The following is a 16,394-nucleotide window of genomic DNA, read 5'->3' as shown; positions in this document are numbered from 1 at the left end:
CCCTGTACAGCCCTGTGTCCTCAGCCCCACAAACTCCCTCTCCCACCCCGCCAGGCACAGGGCAAGGCACAGGCTCAGTTGACTGGAGAACCTTCTCCTTGTCTTCTCAGTGCCACATGCAAAGAAACTCCATTCCCAGAGGTTTCCAATGGCTATAATGGTGCCCACTGGCCTCAGGCTATGGGACAAGGGAAGCAGCACTTACCCCTGCACAGCTGCACCCAGAGGAGCAGCCACAGCACCCAAGGGAACAGGAGTCCTTCTGTCCCCATCCTGAGCCTCCTGCCCTGCTGGCACAGCAACTCAGAGGGACAGGTACAATGGGAGGGTGAAATATCTCTTCAGGAGAGAGAGGCAGCTGCAGGAGAGCCAATCGAAGCAGCAGCTCCTTTTGAGACGCTATCGGCAGCTATCTGCCCTCCGACACAGCTCAGCCCTCCAATGAACTTCTCCAGCGCCCTTCATGACCATATATGAGGGACAGAGGAGTCCTGCTGCGGGTGTCAGGGTGGCTGTGGTGGGGGATTGCCAAGGGCCACTCTGGCTGTGGAGGTGAAATGTCTCTGTCACCCCTTGCACCCCACTGTGTGCACTGGCAGCACTGAGCATCTCCTACCCTGGACTCATCCAAGGAGCCAAGAGGCAAGGTCCAGCTGCCCCTGAGCTGTGCCAACCATGGAGCTGGGACTGCTGTGGGCTCTGTGTCAGGATGGGAAGGGAACAGTCCCTGCTCTCCTCCAGCCTCCATTGTGCTGGTAGCAGCATCTGGAAAAGATCCTTGGCCAGGGCAAGATCTCCATCCTAGGAGTGCTGCTGTCCCATCCTTTCCCACAGAGCCCCACAGGAGGTCACAGTCGGGATCTGGGGTCGGGACATGTCTATGCCCTGGCAGCAGACCTGCAGCCCAAGGTTGAGCCATTTCCCTGACTCTCAATGTGTGACCAAGGGGCAGTTATTCCCCAGAGGCACATCAGAAGCTGGAGCTGCAGGTGCACAAACCACAGCCCATGTGATCTCGCAGCACTGGCTGCTGCACTCCCCCTGTGATACCCAGGCAGGAAGCTGTGGTTTCCTCCTGGCACCATGCCCAGGCACATTCCTGCAGTGCCACTGAGCCACCCCCACTCCAGAGTGATCCAAACAGGCCTGCATCACAAATGCAGGGCTGGGCAGCTCCTGACCCCCAGGGTGCCCCCATGATGGCCCCTGACCACTCTGCACCCATGCACAAGCATTGGGGACATGACCTCACACTTCCTGCTGTCACCCGTATGCTCACCACATGTCCTGACAATGACTACTCATTCTGGACTTCAGTTGCCATATCAGGAGTCACTGTCACAAGGGACTCTGCTGTGCATAGGCTGCTGGTATTGGTGGCTCTTCCCAGAAAGCCTCTTTGAGTGGGCTCTGAATGTTCTGTTGATGACATCTGCAGCACCTGCATGAGCCATGGGCCTGCTTCTGCCCTAAAAGCTACTCCAGCACTGGTGACATCACCAGCTGGACATTCACAAGCCATGAGCCCACTCCTGGCCCATCCAACACTCCGCCATAGCTAATGTCACAGCACCAAAACCTGTCATGAGCTTTTGTTCTGCTCATAACCCATCATCTGCTCAGGCACCAGTGACACCACAAGAGCCTACACACACCCTGGCCCTGCTCCTGGCCTATCAGCTACTCAGCCAAGAGCAACACCACAAGGATATACCCAAGCCATGTGTCTCCCTCTTGCCTATCAGCCACTCAGGTACCTGTGGATCTCACAAGCTCCCAATAGAAGTTTGAGCTTGCTACTTATCTGATCCTGACCACCAGATACCTACCTCTTGGCCCTCTGCTCACTTGTGAGATGTCTCTCTGGTCCACTCAGATCAGCTTTCCTGACATTGTTTCCTCCTAAGCTCTTGCCCACCCCCAGCCTCCTCACTGTGGGTCAGAGTGAGAAGCAGGGTGCTTGATGCTCCACAAGTACTGATCAGCAGCACTTCCATCAGGGGGTTCTCAGCACTGCTTTAGCCACCAGTACCAAGCACAGCAGCACCAGGGCTGCTCTCAGGACTACCCCAGCCAGACTCAGGAATATCTCCACCCCTCATTCCAGACATTTGCAACCTGCTGGGTTCCTGCCGCATCTAAGGTATTTGCATCAATCACCCCCTTCCCCTGACACACATGCAGACTTCTGGGTTTGGCTGGTGTGGCTCAGCCCACTCCTGATTTCTTCTCTCAGCCAGCTGTAGGTTTTTGAAATATTTAATAAGGTCATCAAGGACAAGGCAAAACATCTAGCACCAGCAGCTGCCATATATTGTCAGAAATATGGCATGGATAATGACATTAGAAAGGAACCATTGGCCAAGTCTGGGAGTAAGATTTGGTACAGCCCCACCTAGGATCCATAAGGAATTTGGAAAGGAACAGGACCCACTCTGAATCTTGCGACTCAACAGAGGGTACTACTTACTCTTTGCATCTCCAGGTTCCATGTGAATCACTCCAACTCCATTCTAACTCCATGTTCCTCTGTATGGTTCTTCCATGAAGTTATTAAGAAGGTGAATCTCACCACCAAACTTATGGAACCATCCTCAAACTTAAATTCCATCAAAATTAGTGCATTCTGTCAAACTACTTAATTTCGTATGTTGCTACTTCCCTCTTTAGAATGAGGTACACCTTTCATTCCCTTAATTGAAATTAATTCAATCCATTCATTGTGGGATTGCTGCAGGTTGAAGAACAGCAGTTTGCAATTGCTACCATGACAGTGCACTAGTGGCAATATCGCACAAACCGAGACTCCCTGGCTTCCATCCATGAGCTGATTCATCAGCTGGAGATCCAGGGAGTGATCAGCAAGACACACTTGCCTTTCAATAGTCCCATCTGGCCAGTTGTCCTGGTTTGAGACAGGGTGCCTTTAAAAAACCACAGAGTTGAGACCTCCGGAGGTCTGGAGTGTCCAGCCCAGTAGAGGGACAGGAAATTATGTTATTTCATTCTTAGAATGTCCTGCATCTCCAACATAAAACTGGCTGCAATGTCAGTCTCAGCACTTCTCTCTTTCCCTTCTCTTTCCCCTTTTTCACCTTTTCCCTCCCTCTCTCCTTCCCGATGGTGCTCCTGTAACAGTGTGAGAGCTGAAATCCCCCCACACCAATAATAACCAGGCTAGCTCATTCTGGAAGCAAGTGAAAGGTGTATTTACAAGCAAATCTGCAATCTATGATGAAATGCAATGAATATGTACAAATATACACTATTCACAACATTTACAAATACGTACAATCAACAGAAAAGCACAACCAAGCTCCCTTTGCTTCCCCCAGGGGGCCTTCCACCCCAGACCAGAAGGAGTTCCCCCAGACCTCTCTGGCAGAAGGCAGAGAGTCAAGAAGCAGAAAGGTTATTAGACTTAGCTCGTCAAGGTCAGTGTGTTATCTTCAGCCAGAAAAGAAGAAGCTGCCACACAGACAGAAGCCTAGCAAGCAAGCCAAAAACTGCCCAAACTCAGACTGCCCCACCTTGTTTTGAGTAGAGATTCTTAAACATTTCTACCTCTCCAATGGAAGTGTTTAGAATAATCATTATTTTGCTTTCTTACACCCAGTAGTGACTTATTTACAATCCTTCGCCTTCTCTGCTCGAACTTTGTGAAGAAAAATTAAAAAGACAGTATTTTAAACCATCACAGCTCCCTTATCTTTTTAGGGCAGTGAGGCCAAGAGCAGCCTTGGCAGAGGCCTGGAGCTGGTGAGTTGCATTTTTGCTGTGTCACACAGGGTTCAGCAATGGAGGCAGGGTACAGAAAAACACACTCTGGGGGGGCATTCAGGCCTCGGATTTTGGCCTTATTGGAGAGAGGTTTGTAGAAGTGTTGGCTTAGTGGCCTTCTGTATTAAGACCAGACTATGGCTTTGGTGTATTTCATATGCTTTGCATTGTAGTTTATGAATAGCACTTCCATTTAGACTTCCAATATTATTCTGCATTCCTATTGTCCTGGAAGTGGCATCAATGACCCAGCTAAACTCTTTGGCCACTGCCCTTTCTCCTCCCTCCCTGTTGCAGCCGTCCAGGTTGAGGTCTAGGATCCAATAGGCAGGTGCCATTGAGGCTGCCTGGGGGGGTGGAAGCTGGACCCCATGCCTCACGGTTCACACAGACAAATGCATGTGTCAGAGGCTAGTTGAGAAGGCGTGTACAGTTTGCCCACCATGCAGTACTTTGAACTGATTGGTGATATTTGAAAAGGTAATCTGCCATTGGGCTGTTCAGTTTTCAAAAAGGGAATTGTGTCGGTGTGAGCTGAAATTCCCCCCCACCAACAATAACCAGGCTAGCCCAGTCTGGAAGCAAATGAAGGCTGTATTTACAAGCAGAGTCTAAAATCTACAATGAAATGCAATGAATATATACAAATATACAAAATTCACAACACTTACAAATATATACAATCAACAGAAAAGCACAACCAATCTCCCTTTGCTTCCCCCCAAGGGGACCCTCCCAAAGGGGCCTCTCTCTCTCCCAGGAGCTTCCCCCCAGACTCCCCTGGACAGAGAAGCACAGTTAGTTAGAGCAGAAAGTTGTTAACTTAGCTGCCAAGGTCAGTACGTGTTATCTTCAGCCAGAAGAGAAGAAGAAACAGCAGCCAGACAGCCCAGCAACTGCCCCCACTGCCGAACGCAGAATGTGCAGAGTGCCTACTTTGTTTTGGGTAATAGTTCTTAAACATTTCTATCTATCCAATGGAAGTGTTTAGAACAATCGTTATTTTGCTTTCTTACACCCAATAGTGACTTATTTACATTCTTTCGCTTTCTCTGTTCTGAACTTTGCAAGGAAAAATTAAAAAGACAGTTTCAAACCACCACAGGAATTTATAGGGGATGGTTCGAATGCCTACCCCCTGTTCCTTAGTGGGATTCAAGACGGCAGCAAGCACCTACTTCATGCCTGCCCTTAGGGTGATTACCTGTTATTCTCCTCATAGCAGCGTGTTTAGCTCCAAGCCACACCGCAGCAGTGTGCCCTCTTTCTCTCCCTCACTTCCTCCAATTTGGGATTTTGTCTTTGGATTATCCCTGCCCTTTGGTCTACAAGTTACAGCTCCGTGCACATCTTCCTTTGGCAAAGTTTGGTGATCAGAAGCTCAGCGGTTCGTGAGTAACTAAAGCTAATTCACTTGGTTATTTCTAAAGTTCACAGACTGTTTCTCTGTCGCTTAGCTCTACAGCGAGGCCGGGAGGGTCTGTCCTGCCTCCCGAGGTGGCATAGTTGTTTGTTTTCGCATTATAAGAATTTCCAGTTTGTTCCTCTGTATTCCAAGTTTCTGACTTCTCTAGACTGTTATTCCACTGTTCATTAACGTCCTATCGTGTGTAATCAACCTATCATCGACTGGGCAAACGAACCTGAATCAAATTAGCATGAAAAAATAATTTTTTATATCTAACAAATCATATTTATATTTTATTATCTTTCTGGCTTATAAATTTGATCATAAATCAAAATCATCACCTATCCAATCCATGTGTGGAGTCTTCTTTAACTACTTTTAGAGTCTGTCTTCCTCCACTGCTCAAATGAAGACACCAGTGCAGAAATCTGTGAAGATTAAGAGTGGCTTATCAAGGCCTGAACGAAGTAACACCACCACTGAGTGCTGCTGTACCAGACACGCTGGAGCCAGAGTCAAAGGCAGCCAAGTGGTTCACTATGATCAACATTGCCAATGTGTTCTTAATTCCACTGGCAGCAGAGTGCAGGCCACAATTTCCTTTCACCTGGAGGCCTGTGCAATACATCTGGAATCAACTGCCCCAAGGGTAGAAACATAGCTCCACCATTTCTCACAGACTAATCCAGTCTGCACTGGAAAAGGGTGATGCCCCTGAGCATCTGCAGTACATTGACAACATTATTGTGTGGGATGACAAGGCAGGAGTGTTTGAGAAGGGAGAAAAAATCATTGAGATTCTTCTGAAGGCTGGATTTGCCATAGAGAAAAGCAAGGTCAAAGGAAATGCACAGGAAATTCAGTTTCTGGGAATAAAACGGTAGGATGGATGCTGTCATGTACCTACGGTCACGGTCAACAAGACAGCAACCATGTCTCCACCATCTAACAAGAAGGCCTTGTGGGGTTCTGGAAAATGCATGTTCCAGGCTATAGTCAACTTGTGAGTCTCTTACCAAATAACATAAAAGCAGAATCATTTTGAGTGGGACTGTGAGCAAGAACAAGGCTTTGAGCAGATCAAACAAGAGATAGATGTGCAGTGGCATTTGGGCCTATCTGCACAGGACCATTGGTGCATAATATCCTCTACACTTCAGCCAGGGAGCATGGTCTCAGTTGGAGTCTCTGGCAGAAGACATGAGGTGAAACCTGAGGTCAGTGTATTACTGAGTTCTTTTTGATGAGGAATTAATCAATTACACATACCACAGGTGCTGATAGGTATGTATTTATTATAAAGGCAGACAAGGTTGCACTGGAGTGCTGTAAGGCAGAAAACCCAAAAGCAAGGCAAAACCCTGTAAGCTACTCACAAAACCTGAAAGTAGAGCCCAATCCCAAGTAAAGTGCAACTAACTTGTGGTATTGAGTGCACCCTCAGCAAGTTTGCTGATGACACCAAGCTGTGTGGTGCTGCAGACAGGCTGGAGGGAAGGGATGCCATCCAGAATGACCTTGACAGGCTGGAGAGCTGGGCACAAGCCAACCTCATGAGGTTCAACAAGACCAAGTGCAGGGTCCTGCATCTGGATTGAGGCAATCCCAAGCACAAATACAGGCTGGGCAGGGACTGGCTGGAAAGCAGCCCTGAGGAGAGGGACTTGGGGGTACTAGTGGATGAGAAGCTCAACATGAGCTGTCAATGTGCACTTGCAGCCCAGAAAGCCCATCAGATCCTGGGCTGCATCAAGAGAAGTGTGGCCAGCAGGTCAAGGGAGGTGATTCTCCCTCTCTACTCAGCTCTGGTGAGACCCCACCTGGAGTACTGCATCCAGTTCTGGAGCCCCTATTACAAGAGGGCTATGGACATGCTGGAAGGTGTCCAGAGAAGGGCCACCAGGATGATCAGAGGGCTGGAGCAGCTCTCCTATGAGGAGAGGCTGAAAGAGTTGGGGCTGTTCAGTCTGGAGAAAAGAAGGCTCCAAGGTGACCTTCTGGTGGCCTTCCAGTATCTGAAGGGGGCCTACAAGAAAGCTGGGGAGGGACTTTTTAGGATATCAGGTAGTGACAGGACTAGGGGGAATGGAATGAAGCTGGAAGTGGGGAGATTCAGGCTGGAAGTGAGGAAGAAGTTCTTCAGCATGCGAGTGGTGAGAGCCTGGAATGGGTTGTCCAGGGAGGTGGTTGAGGCCCCATCCCTGGAGCTGTTAAGGCCAGGCTGGCTGAGGCTCTAGCCAGCCTGATGTAGTGTGAGGCATCCCTGCCCATGGCAGGGGCGGTGGAACTAGATGATCCTTGTGGTCCCTTCCAACCCTGACTGATTCTATGGTTCTAACTTACCCTAAACATTATAAGAAACACAGCAGTACCAAAGATTGCAAAATGGCGGAGCTGACTGTCTCCCATATGGGTGGGCATCCCTGCAAGACCAAATTTTGTCTTGTCAGATCAGAGAAGCAGCAGAACCCCGCCAGTAGCAACCTTCAGCTTTTATGGGTCCCGCGTTCTGTGACATCATGCCAGGACATCACGGGAGGATGAGTCTCGTCCATTCGGGGTCAAACAAGGGATCGAAGGCCTCTTGCGGTTAGCTAAGGATGTCAATGCATTCAATGTATTAGAATCATAGTATCATAGAATCATAGAATCAACCTGGTTGGAAGAGACCTCCAAGATCATCTAGTCCAACCTATCACCCAGCCCTAAGCAATCAACTACACCATGGCACTAAGTGCCTCATCCAGGCTCCTCTTGAACGCCTCCAGTGATGGTGACTCCACCACCTCCCTGGGCAGCCCATTCCAATGGGCAATCACCCTCTCTGTGAAGAACTTCCTCCTAACATCCAGCCTACACCTCCCCTGGCACAACTTGAGACTGTGTCCTCTTGTTCTGCTGCTGGTTGCCTGGGAGAAGAGACCAATCCCCACCTGCCTACAACCTCCCCTCAGGTAGTTGTAGACAGCAATGAGGTCACCCCTGAGCCACCTCTTCACCAGGCTAAACAACTCCAGCTCCCTCAGCCTCTCCTCATAGAGTTTGTGTTCCAGGCCCCTCACCAGCTTCATTGCCCTTCTTTGGATACGTTCTAGTACCTCAACATCTCTCTTAAATTGAGGAGCCCAGAACTGGACATAATACTCAAGGTGTGGCCTGACCAGGGCTGAGTACAGGGGAAGAATAACCTCCCTTGACCTGCTGGCTACACTGTTCCTGATACAGGCCAGGATGCCATTGGCCTTCTTGGCCACCTGGGCACACTGCTGGCTCATGTTCAGCCTACTATCAACCAGCACCCCCAGGTCCCTCTCCGCCTGGCTGCTCTCCAGCATTCCCATCCCTGATTAGTTTTATAAACAGGAACCTACAGATACATGTTATCCGTTACTCTTGTTGTGCACCTGGGAGCTTCAGATTAAACACTGAGCATTCCCAGACACCCCCAGGCAGCTGGGCACAAACACCAATTATTCCCAGGAAGCTGCATACTTCTAATCAAACTGCAGTTAACTCTCTCCCATTACAGTCAGCCATTACGATTTTGAAGTAGAGGATATTGAGGATCAGAAGCCCAGCACACACCAACTAAGAAGGAGATCTTAGCAGCCTATGAAGGAGTTTGAGCTGCTTCAGAAGTAGTGGGTACAGAAGCACCTCTCCTCTCAGCACCCTGATTGCCTGTGCTGCACTGGAAGTTCAGAGGGAACATCCTCTCTATACACCATGTAATCAGTGCTACATACAGTAAGTGGATAGCTCCGATTACACAGTGAGCTCAACTGGGGAAACCCAACCACCCAGAGATTCTGGAAGAGATTATGGACTGGCCAGAAGGCAGAGACTTTGGAGCATCACCTGAGGAGGTGGTTTGTGCCCAAAAGACACCACCATACAATAAGTTATCTGAAGATGACAGGCATTACTGTTTGGCTACTGAAGGATCCTTTCGTGTGGTAGGAAACCATCGGAAGTGGAGAGCTACTGTATGGAGTCCTACATGACAAGTTTTTGAGACCACTGAAGGAGAGGGTGAATCAAGTCAATATGGAGAATTGCTCAAACAGAACCTTGCACACTGTGGGGGGAGATAAGGTCCCTGTAGTGCACATGGGAAAGTTGCTGGGAAAGGCAGTGTGGGCTGTGTTTTGCAGCAGTAGTTCATGACACAGCAGTGTTTTGCCTATTGCTGAACGAGTATCTAGGCTGTGTTTTTGCAACATTTCCTCACACTGAGAGTCTGAGGGGTGGGCAAGATCTTGGGAGGGGACACAGCTGAGCCACCTGATCCAAACTGGCCAAAGGGGTATTCCATGCCATATGACATCAGAGAGCAAAGTGAAAGAAGGAAGTTTGGGGATTCGTCCATGGCATCTGTCTTCCAAAGGAACCACCAAGCTTAGAAAGCCCTGATGCCTGAGCCTGACCACCATGTGCTGATGGGAATTAGAGACTAACATTCCTGCTTTCACTTCTGCGTGGTCTATTGCTTTGCTTATCATTATTGTTAAATTGCTTTTATCTTATAGCTGGCTTTTGTTATATTTTCTCCTCTCCCCAGTCCATCTAAGAAGGGGAGTAATAGAGTGGCTTTGATTGGGCATTTGGCCTCCATCCAGGGGAGGATGAGACACCTGTGAGGAAGAACCTTGGTCTCCTTTGTTCATTGGGACAGTAATAGTGAAGGAAGTTCAGAGAGGTGAAACGTGGACTTCTGAGTGTATTAATAGTCCCTCAGTTCTATGACTTCTGCAGGGTAAGAAATGGTGAGAGCAATGTGGCTGGTGCTTGCAGAAACCCTTCTGACTGCCCAGAAGAGAGGCTCCACAAGGATACTCCTTCCCTACTGTGTGTTTGAAGACACAAGCCAGAAAGCCAAGAAAGGGGTCGCAGCAGAGAGAGGAACTGTGCTTGCTGTGCACCCAGGAGTGTAGAGCCCTCATCTGGTGGTTCACACCCAGATATAGCACTGGGGCCCTCCAGCTTGGACTGGCTTGGACTCTGTGGGCCCCATTCACTGTTGGCCTAAACACACAGACAGATAATAGAGTCCTAGAATCATGGACTGGTTTGGGTTAAAAGATACCATTAAAGGTCTAGTTGAAGCTCTCTGCAGTGAGCAGAAACATCTACAACCAGATTGGATTGCTCAGTGCCCCATCCAGCCTGACTTGGAATGGTTGCAGGGATGAAGCATCTACCACTTGTCTTGGAAAACTGGGCCAGGGTCTCATCATTCTGAAAGTAAAAAATGTCTTCCATCACTCCTTGTTGTGTCACAACAGGCCCTGATAAAAACTCTGCCCCCAGCTTTCCTATAGGCCCCTTTACGTACTGGAAGGCTCCAACAGGGTCTCCCTGTAGCCTTCTGCAGTCTGAACCTCACCTCTCTCAGCCTGTCCTCACAACAAAGGAGTTTCAAATCTTAGACTACCTCTATGACCTCCTCTGGACACACTCCAACATGTCCATGCCTTCCTGCACTGAGGACTCCAGAGTTGGACCTAGCACTGGAAGTGAAATCTCACCAGAATAGAGGGGCAGAATCACCTGCTGCCCATGCTGCTGCCCATGCTGCTGGGAATGCAGCCCAGGACATGGTTGGCTTCTCAGGTGTGAGGGCTCACTGCCAGCTCATGTCCAGCTTTCCCTCCACCAGTACCCGCCAAGCCCTTCTCTGCAGGGCTGCTCTTTGCTCCTTCATCCCCAGCCTATACTGATACCAAGGATTACCCTGACCAAGGTGCAGGACCTTACGTTTGGCCTTGTTGAACCTCAGGGATGTCAACTGCACGACTCAGGTTAGTGCCATCTGCAGACCTGCTGAGGGTGCACTAGATCCCACTGTCTGCATCATTGATGAAGATATTAAACAGCACTGATCCCAGTATGGACCCCTGAGGGACTCCACTTCTGCATCATGTGTTGAAGTCAGAAGCCAGGGGCTGGAGCCTGAAAGTCCTTCTGTAACCACAAACTCATCAGTATCCTGCTGGATGGCTTGCACTGTTCAGGCTGAAGATCAGCCAGATTCCTTCCCAGCATGGTGTGGCAGGGCTAGGGCCAGGGAACCCGGTGAAGTGGATGTCTGTCCACCAGTTCTTGCCCTAGTCCCACAGAGAAGCTGTGCCAGCAGCTGGGGTGGTGGCCAGGAGCTGAGGCTCCCACATGGGAAGCAGTGGTGTGGCCATGGGTGACAAGGTGCACACCCCAGGGAACCCCATCAGAGTTGCCCAGGCTCCCTCCCAGAGCCTAGTGCCACTCACCCACAAGTGCCTCCTGTGCCATGTGTAGGCCAGCAGGATGAGCAGGGGCAGCAAAGTCCTTGCTGCCAGGGGCATGCAGATGGTGCAGAAACTGAGGGCTGGTCACCAGCAAAGCAGCAGCCACTGCAATGCCTGCAGGGCTCATGTTGCCATGGGGCCCTTGGCCTTGGCATTGATGTCACAGTCACTGGTTCTGGGTGCTGGGCACAGTGGCCTGTGGGAGAGGAGGGCAACACAGAATCATAGAATGATTTGGGTGGAAAGGGACCTTTAGAAAGGATCCCTGCAGTGACAAATTGATGCAAAGAAGCCTATGGAGTAAAGCTGTGACTGATTTTTAAGTATTTGAAAAATATTGTTTGGGGTGAAAGTATCTGAAGTTGGAGACCTCTTTTTTAGCTCATCTGCACAAAAATGGCCTCTCTTCTGTGCTATTTCACCCTGCATGGAAAGAAGGGACTTCTCTGGGAGAGTATCCAAGGGACATTCATTACTGGACCTCTTGAGCAATGACCCTGCAAGGCTGAAGACTGCATTCTTCTGAGTGAACTCCACCTTTCCCCATCTCTGAGTACAGAGGCACTGTGATGTGCTTGCAGAGACTCTGCAGATTCCCTCACATACATGAAGATCCCCTGACCCCGTTTCCCTGGGGAATGTTGTGTCCTTAAGCTTTGGAAGTGCTCTTTTGCTGCTTCTTCCTCATCCTTCTTAAAGAGCAGGTAACAGCCATAAGCTTGAATCCAGTGCAGATCCTAAGTATTCCAGGTGATCTAAATCAGTGGCACAAATCCACAGGCCTTGATTGGATGCAACTGTGAGTGCTGAGGGAGCTGGCAGGAGTCATTGCTAGGCCACTCTCCATAGTCTTTGGAAAATCACAGAGAATAGGAGAGGTGCCTGAGGACTGGAGGAAGGCCACTGTCACTCCATTCTTCAAAAAGGACAAGAAGGCAGACCTAGGTAACTATAGGGTGGCCAGTCTCACCTCCATCCCTGGAAGGGCAATGGAGCAGCTTGTTCTAGGTGCCATCTCAAAGCATGTTGAGGAAAAGAGGCTTATCACGAGTAGCCAGCATGGATTCACCAAGGGAAAGTTGTGCTTGAGCAATTTGACAGCCTGCTATGATGGCATAAGTAGATGGACAGTGGATGTGGTCTGCCATCCAGTGTCTCCTGAACAGGCTGGAGAGCTGGGCAGAGAAATCCATTGAAATTCACTAAGGGCAAGTGTAAAGTGCTGCATCTGGGGAAGAACAACCCCATGGATCAGTACAGGCTGGAGCTGATCTGTTGGAGAGCAACTCTGGAGAAAAGGACCTGGGAGTCCTGGTGAAGCAATGAGGCAGCAATGTGCCCTTGTGGCCAGGAAGGCCAAAGGCATCCTGAAGTGCACCAAGAAGAGGGCGGGCAGCAGGCTAAGGGAGGTTCTCCTCCCCATGTGCTCTCCCTTGGTGAGGCCACATCAGGAATGATGTGTCTAGTTCTGGGCTCCCCAGTCAAAGAAGGACAAGGACTTGCTGAGGAGGATACAGAGAAGGATGACAAAGATGATGAGGGGACTGGATCATCTCTTTTATGAGGAAAGACTGAGAGGATCTGGTCTTGTTAGGCTGGAAAAGACTGAGCGGGGATCTCGTGAATGCTGATCAATACTTCAAGGGTGGGTGTTAGGAGGATGGGGAGGGGCACAAACTTGAACATAAGTTCCAACTAAACATGAGGAGGAACTTTTATTTAAGGGTGATGGAACACTGGAACAGGCTGCCTAGAGAGGTGGTGGAGTCTCCATCTATGGAGACATCCCAAACCCACATGGGTATGTTCCTGTGTGACCTTCTCACGGTGAACCTGCCTTGGCAGGGGAGTTGAACTCAATGATCTCCAGAGCTCCCTTCCAACCCCTACCAGAATGAGATACCACCTGGAGTACTGTGTCCAGCTGTGGAGCTACCAACGTGAGAAGGACATGGATCTGCTGGAGAGAGTCCAGAGGAAAGCCACAAAGATCATCAGAGGGCTGCAGAACCTCTCCTACAAAGACAGGATGGGGGATTTGGGGCTGTTCATCCTGGAGAAGAGACAGTTCCAGGGAGACCCTTATAGCAGCATCCAAGTACCTGAAGGGGACCACATGACAGCTGGGGAGGGACTTTTTACAGGGGCTTGGAGTGACAGAACAAGAGGGAATGGATTAAAATCAGAGCCGAGGAACTTTAGATTGGACATTAGAAAGAAATTCTTTATTATGAGGGTGGGGAGACACTGGGACACTGTTTTGAATATATGATTATTATTAATATCTAATAGGCAGAATGATTTATAAAAATAACTTTATTAATTAAAAAAATCCCACAGAAAATATTAATAAAACCTATTTACTGGTTCAAAATATTCGGTTGTGGAACAGATACCTCACCAGCATGAACAAGTAAAAAATTGAACAATATTAGCAAAAAAACAGAAACAGAAATTTGAACTGTAAAGAAAAAAGAACATGGGCAACATGCTGGCTTTGCCCACAAGGTGGGGGGACTCTAGAATTCTCTAGGGCAACAGACCTTTTAACAGATGCTTATAAAACTCAAATTTTGTAGATTACTCACTGCAAATCACTTCAGTTCAGTACATTCCGTCACAACACTTACAATCCACAGATCATGGCACCACGTGGCATGCGTGGGGTTTTAAACAAAACCAAAATGGCGTCAAACCCATGAACGCTGCAGGAATACAATTTCACTTTCTGTTGGCTTCTGCAGCTTGTAGCACACAAAGCACAGGACAGTGTAGGACAGCCTGCAGTAGGGCTCTGGCCAGGCTGAAAGACCCAACAGGACCAAGGTCTTTGTCCCTTTGGATCTGGCAGTTGCGTCTGATATAAAGGCCAAAGGGGAGAAACTTTTCTTTGAGGCTTTCAGGCTGTAGTTCTGAAGGGGCTGTGGTCAGGGCTTGACCTTTCTGATTCACAAACCAAACCCAGGATTTTCTCACCTGCACTTTGCTTTTGTCTACCTGCATTCATGGCCTCCAATGAGCTGTTCTAACAAGTCCCTGGGGAGGCTTTGTGAGTAACAACCCTAGGTGGGGCCCATTAATGCTTCAAGCTGCTTGGGTTTTGCTTCACACTTCTGGAGCATTCTTCACTCTCCTGGCAGTATCTGAGGCTCCTGGACTCTGCCCTAAACACTCCAAGGTGCTCATTAATAAAATGCAGAAAGTGCTAATAAGCCCTGATTCTTCCATTAATTTTCCTCACTAATTTATTATTTTTCAAGGTTTGTCCAGTTAATTGTAGGTTTTTTGTACTTAAGGAGGTCTTCCTATACCTAATAAAAATGAGGGATTTAAAATTCTCTTATGAATTTTCAGTTTAGAGAAGAGGTGAGAACAGCATTCTTCAAGTGATATTGATCCAGGGTGTTTGCTCAGGAAGTCAGGACTGGGAGAAGCGGTCCCTTAAGGTCTCACGCTGTATGGAAGACTTGCACATCACATCCCCAACCTCCCCATTCCTGTAATTGCTCACCTGGGGCTAACAACAGCCTTCCATCACACTTCTCCACTGCTCTCTGCAGCTGATGTCATAGCTCCACAGGACCATCTCCCACCTGCTCTCCCTAGAGAACTGCCTGCAGACAGGCACAGAATTGTTCCTGTTTGGAAGCGATGTAAAATAAAGGCTGAGAATGTTCCATCAGTAATCCAATCCTTCTGAAACCATCTGCTGAGCATAAACTGTCTCTCAGGAGATTGCCTCTCTCCAAGGAATGATCCGATCAGGAAGGCTTTATGTAGAAATAATAGAATCAGTCAGGGTTGGAAGGGACCACAAAGATCATCTAGTTCCACCCCCCCTGCCATGGTCAGGGACACCTCACACTACATCAGGCTGGGCAGAGCCTCAGCCAGCCTGGCCTTAAAATCCCCAAGGGATGGGGCCCCAACCACCTCCCTGGACAACCCATTCCAGGCTCTCACCACTCGCATGCTGAAGAACTTCTTCCTCACTTCCAGCCTGAATCTCCCCACTTCCAGCTTTATTCCATTCCCCCTAGTCCTGTCACTACCTGATAGCCTTAAAAGTCCCTCCCCAGCTTTCTTGTAGCCCCCTTCAGATACTAAAAAGCCACAATAAGGTCACCTTGGAGCCTTCTTTTCTCCAGACTGAACAGCCCTGACTCTTTCAGTCTCTCCTCATAGGAGAGCTGCTCCAGCCCTCTGCTCATCCTGGTGGCCCTTCTCTGGACACCTTCCAGCATGTCCATAGCCCTCTTGTAATAGGGGCTCCAGAACTGGATGCAGTACTCCAGGTGGGGTCTCACCAGAGCTGAGTAGAGGGGGAGAATCACCTCCCTTGGCCTGCTGGCCACATTTCTCTTGATGCAGCCCAGGATCTGATTGGCTTTCTGGGCTGCAAGTGCACATTGACAGCTCATGTTGAGCTTCTCATCCACCAGCACCCCCAAGTCCCTCTCCTCAGGGCTGCTTTCCAGCCAGTCCCTGCCCAGCCTGTGTTTGTGCTTGGGATTGCCTCGACCCAGACGCAGGACCTTGCACTTTGTCTTGTTGAACCTCATGAGGTTGGCTTGTGCCCAGCTCTCCAGCCTGTCCAGGTCCCTTGGGATAGATCCCTTCCCTCCAGCCTGTCTGCTGCACCACACAGCTTGGTGTCATCAGCAAACTTGCTGAGGGTGCACTCAATGCCTCTGTCCATGTCACCAACAAAGATGTTGAACAAGACTGGTCCCAGCACTGATCCCTGAGGGACTCTGCTTGTCACTGGCCTCCACTTGGACATGGAGCCATTGACAGCCACTCTTTGGGTGCAGCCATCAAGCCAGTCCCCTTTTCAGGCTGGATTTGACCACAGCTGCTCCTTTTCAGCCCAGGCTCAGAGTGGAGCACCCCCAGTGCTCTGCCATGAGTTCTGCCTGGGA

The 16,394-nt window shown here is 49.3% G+C and overlaps 1 protein-coding gene across 1 annotated transcript in view; it reads right to left on the bottom strand.

Moving 5' to 3' along the window:
- Window positions 1-5,738, bottom strand: part of LOC128980004 (scavenger receptor cysteine-rich type 1 protein M130-like) — a 245,430-nt gene extending 239,692 nt beyond the window's left edge. The window contains exon 1 of the mRNA XM_054398428.1: window positions 5,684-5,738. Coding sequence (XP_054254403.1) covers window positions 5,684-5,738 — 55 coding nt within the window. The remainder of the gene's footprint in view (window positions 1-5,683) is intronic.
- Window positions 5,739-16,394: the final 10,656 nt, after the last annotated feature.

Source organism: Indicator indicator, unplaced genomic scaffold (assembly GCF_027791375.1).
Source record: "Indicator indicator isolate 239-I01 unplaced genomic scaffold, UM_Iind_1.1 iindUn_scaffold_53, whole genome shotgun sequence".
NCBI classification, from domain to species: Eukaryota; Metazoa; Chordata; class Aves; order Piciformes; family Indicatoridae; genus Indicator; species Indicator indicator.
Note: the sequence above shows the minus strand (reverse complement) of the source record. Positions and strands in the feature narration are given on the sequence as shown.